The sequence below is a fragment of the Mastomys coucha genome, unplaced genomic scaffold (genome assembly GCF_008632895.1).
Source record: "Mastomys coucha isolate ucsf_1 unplaced genomic scaffold, UCSF_Mcou_1 pScaffold16, whole genome shotgun sequence".
Classification (NCBI taxonomy): domain Eukaryota; kingdom Metazoa; phylum Chordata; class Mammalia; order Rodentia; family Muridae; genus Mastomys; species Mastomys coucha.
The window spans coordinates 92,036,351-92,040,941 of record NW_022196898.1 but is presented as its reverse complement, the minus strand read 5'-3'; the positions used below and the strand labels follow the sequence as shown (position 1 = coordinate 92,040,941).

Below are 4,591 nucleotides of genomic sequence, written 5' to 3'. Positions count from 1 at the left end.
CTTGTCTGGGCTGTGCAGGATCCCAGCACTCGGGAGAGGGGCCAGCCTAACCTAGAGAGACTCTGTCTCCAAAAAAGACAAATAAATAAAAAGAGAAAAAAGAAAAACTCATACAAAGCAAGTGTATGCCCCTCCCCTCCTCTATCCCTCTGTCCCTCTGTCCATCCATCCCTCATTCTCTTACTCTGTTGCACTCATTCCCACACTTAGACCTGTGTCACACATGCTTCATCTATATTTACAGAGAGAGAGAATAACAAATGTCACCACTGGCTAATTCTGAGTATTTGAGGATTAGTTGCTCTCATCACTGTGCATTTCTGTGCTATTTGAATATTTTAATAGCCACACGTTGTATCCATTGAGTCAGTAAAGTATCTGTCTTAAAATGCAAAAATGATATAAGCCAGAAATGTTATATGTGTGTAGGCATGTATACACACATGCCCATCTAAGACACATCCATGTTAGGCAAAACTATACACAGAGACTGAAAACACAAGCAGTAGAGAAAGCTACAAATGCGAAGTCCTCCCACCCTTTCTTCTCCAGCATCCCCGCAGAATCTGCCAGCAGCCACTACAGCACACACACAGTGGAGAGTTGGCTCAGGTCCAGTGTTCAGTTCTCACTGCTCCAGGGTGGGAAGTAACCGTGGGGAGCTACAGGGTCTATAGCTCCGCTGGATTTCTCCTCTGGCCTCTGAGTGCACCAGGCACACAAGTGGTTCATGGACATACATGCAGGCAAAATACTCAAACACAGGTTAAAAAAAAAAATCTTTCTATAGCATATGACGTACAGATACTCTTGACTGCTATTGTTCCTAATTAATATATAGTGAAATTCACACAAATAATTTGACTTTTTAGTTTTTGTCTAAAATGGCATTAAATAGCAAAAAATAGTCACACATCAAAAGCTAGACAATGGAAGAAACTGTTTGCTTTATCACCTTTTAACAGAGTTCACGTGCAGCCCCAATCCATCCCCATTTTTCCTATAAGTTTTGTTTTCTTTCAGTTGGGAATGGAACCCACGGCCTAACACTTATGCTTGGAAAATTCTAGCCACTGAGCTCCTTCCTCTGAATTTCCTCTTGATTTTTTTCAATTATATAACTGACCTAAAACCTGAAGAGAAGTTCCAGGGAGTGTAGGACTCCTTTGGTTGTTGCAGGACAACAGCAGAGCAAATGTTAATAGCTGCCTGCCCTCTAACTACTCTCTCCTTCTTTGCTAGCACAAGCTCTATTTTGTTCAAGACAACAATACGCACTGTTAAAGACCAGACCTACTATTCTCTCACAAACGCTCTTAGTTTTTTAGCAAGGCACATTGCATTTATTAGATCGAGCTGCCATTGTGAGGATCTATATGGCCCAGTTCTCACTAATGAAGTGAAAATGAAAGTGTACTAGCTGGGGGTTATGGAATGCTTGATTTCAAAAGGAGAAAGGGACACTAAGCGCTGTGGGTTTGGCCCTTACCCTTCATTTCCCTCTAAGTTGAGAATATGTGTATGATACTAGCGGTTCCGGAGGCATCTTGAAATGCCAAAATGAAAGTTACATGATAAGAATTATAAAACAGAATCTATTGGACAATGGTTTGATCCCCAGGATAAGAGGAGGGGGGAGAAGGAAAAGAAGGGAGCAACAAGAAAGCAAAAAAAACAAAGAGAGGAGGAGGATGGGTTTGAAGCCATCCTCGGGTACCTGAAGCCAGCCTAGGTCACATGAGACCTTTTCTCAGAAAACAGAAACTAGATTAGCTGAATGAAGTGTGTGTGTGTGTGTGTGTGTGTGTGTGTTGGGGCGAGGGGAGAGGTGGCTCATGCCTTTATCCCACGGCTGGGAATTGGAAGGTTGAGGCCGTGCCAGATCTTAGGTACTCGGGAGTGAATGAATGTATAAGTGGGTAGGAACCTTGTATTTCTTCTCTTTGGTCTCTCTGAAATACTCTCACATGCCTTCGCAGGGGATGGGAGATACTTCCAAATATGCCTCAGATGACGACCACAAGCCACCACAGGGACTGAACTCTTCAGCACCTACTCAATGCCTGACACACAGTAGGTCCTAATGGTGAGTCAAGGTATAATAGGGGAGGGGACAATAAAGACAATCCCGTTCAGCAAAGGTTGGCTAGGTGTCTACTCAAGCCATAGGTTGCCCCTTGACACCAGACCCAATACAGGACCCAAATCCGGGCCAATGATTCCATAGTGTCCGTTCCGTCTCCTTTTAAGGCACTTCTGTCACAGATACTCACTGAGACGCCCTGGGAGAGAATCAGGGTGAGACGAGCCGCAGCTCAGGAGGCTCCTGTTCTGCTAAGAACTTCCACTGATGCTCTGACCCTGGCTTGGTGTTTAGGGAGCCTCCAGGGTCGCTGTTAGGAGAGCCTCCACAGGGACTCCACCCAGCGGTGCATCCTCGGCCAGCCTGCAGGAGTCGCTGTTAGGAGAGCCTCCGCAGAGACTCCACCCAGCGGTGGCTCCTCGGCCAGCCAGCAGGGGTCACTGTTAGGAGAGCCTGGGCAGCGACTCCACCCAAAGGTGGCTCCTCGGCCAGCCAGCAGGGGTCGCTGTTAGGAGAGCCTCCGCAGGGACTCCAACCAGCGGTGCATCCTCGGCCAGCCTGCAGGGGTCGCTGTCCCCGCGAGAGCCTCCGCAGCGACTCCACCCAGCGGTGCATCCTCGGCCAGCCTGCAGGGGTCGCTGTCCCCACGAGGCCACCCCGCCCCCACGCCCGCGCGGAGGCCACGCCCCCCTCCCCGCCGGCTGTTTTCCGCCGCGGTTGCACCGCGGGCCGGGGCGGCGCGGCGGCGGTGGGTTCCTCCGGACGCGACCTCAGTGCGGGCGCCGCTCGCCGCGGCTCGGCCACGCGGCAGGCCCCAGCGTGCGGGCGGCGGGGCGCGCGCTCGCCGGCGCCGGCCCTCTCCCCTCCCCCTCAGGAAACGACAGCTGCGCGGGGCTGGCGCCGCCTTCCGCCACCTACCACGTCCGCCCCGCCGTCGCCCGGCGCCCCAGCCCGGCCGCCGCGTTCCCCGCCTCCTCGCTAAGGCCAGCCGGCGGCTCTGCCCGGCGCCCCAGCCGGCCATGAACATCATGGATTTCAACGTGAAGAAGCTGGCGGCCGACGCGGGCACCTTCCTCAGCCGGGCCGTGCAGGTACGGCGGCGACGGCCTTGGCAGTTGAGGCCGGGGGGTGAGGGGGGTGGCGCCGGGGAGGGCGAGCGGAGGGCGGGTCGCGGACGGCGTCGCCCGGGTACCCCGGCCTCCCGATGGGCGCGGCCTGGCGCCCCGCTCGCCCCACCGCCGCCCCGCGCCCGGCGTCCTTCGGCCCGGGACAGCTTGGGTTCACCCCGGGGCGGAGGCCTCGCTGCCCCGGCCGGCGAGGCGAGGCAGGGCACGCCGGCCGAGCACCTTCGCGCCACCCCCACCCTTTCCCCGCGCTCGCGCTCGCCCTCCGGGCCGAGTCCAACGGAGAAGGGAGTTTTCCTTTTCCTGCCCCTCGGCGCCGAGGAGCTGCCAGCCCTCGCTGCCCCTGGAAGGAGGATGGTCCCAGAGCTTAGCAACCCGTGGGGGAAATGGAGATTGCCCGTCCTGTCGGTGTCTCGGCTTCACCAAGGACGCCGGGGGATGAGGGGTGATCCGACCCGTTCCCCCAAGTGGGCTATGGAGCAAGGTTGAGAGGAGGACGCGGCGGTTCACGTGGTTGTGGCCCTGGTCACTTTGGAGGGGACCCGGCACGCTTGGCTTCAGGCACACTTGGTGGGGAAAAGTTGACTGCGTCTCCTTGTACTGTGATCAAGGAAGTGTCAGCCATAGGGAACTTGGGCAGATATTTACAGTCAACACCCACATTTATGCAAACTCAGTTAAATCTCCGAGGAGCAGACGTACGTCCGTAAATTTCACCGCACGGCTTGTAAACGATCTGGTACTGAAGTTAAGTGACATAGGGCGGCAGCAGCCCTCTGCTCTGTAAGGAGGAAACAAAAGCAAAAGCGATGCCCCACGGGACAGAATCCCACCGAAATAAAAGCAACCTCACGTGTTGCTTTATTTCGTGTTCATCTTTTAATTTGACTGGCACTGGGATTATCATATTGCGTTATCCTTGGCAAAAGAATCAGACAGTTCCCCAAGGTAATGACTGCCTGTCTTACGAAAAATAGTATGACGAGCAGTTTACTGTGCATTGAACGTACTAGCTGCAGCCCCTCTCTGTCACTTGGCCAGAGAGGCATTGTTAGCCCTCCCTTAAAAAGGGGAGAAGCGGCAAAGAGGGTAAATAACTTGCTCAACTTGCTTGGCTAGCACACAACCGAAGTCGCCCTCTGACCCATACCGTACTGAAAGCTTATTTTCCCCTCAGAATGATCATCGCAGGGTTAAGACATGTAGAATAGCAGTATGATGTGGCCCCAAAAGAACTTCAAGATCATTTGGTAAAATCTGAGCACTTTATTACCAACAGTGAGTAACTCTTAGGGATGGGAAATCCCATCTCCCTTTTGATTCCCTGGACTAATATACTGAGTGACAAGCTCCTCTGCATACTTAGCCCTTTATCCTCCCCCCC

At 53.6% G+C, this 4,591-nt stretch overlaps 1 protein-coding gene across 3 annotated transcripts in view; it reads left to right on the top strand.

Annotated features, from left to right (window-relative positions):
* The first annotated feature begins 2,821 nt into the window (after positions 1-2,821).
* Positions 2,822-4,591, top strand: part of Sh3glb1 (SH3 domain containing GRB2 like, endophilin B1) — a 33,485-nt gene continuing 31,715 nt past the window's right edge. The window contains exon 1 of one of the 3 annotated variants that reach the window (XM_031375727.1): positions 2,822-3,174. In XM_031375727.1, coding sequence (XP_031231587.1) covers positions 3,103-3,174 — 72 coding nt within the window. In that variant the 5' untranslated portion in view covers positions 2,822-3,102. The remainder of the gene's footprint in view (positions 3,175-4,591) is intronic. The other 2 variants (XM_031375728.1, XM_031375726.1) reach the window with 2 other exon arrangements.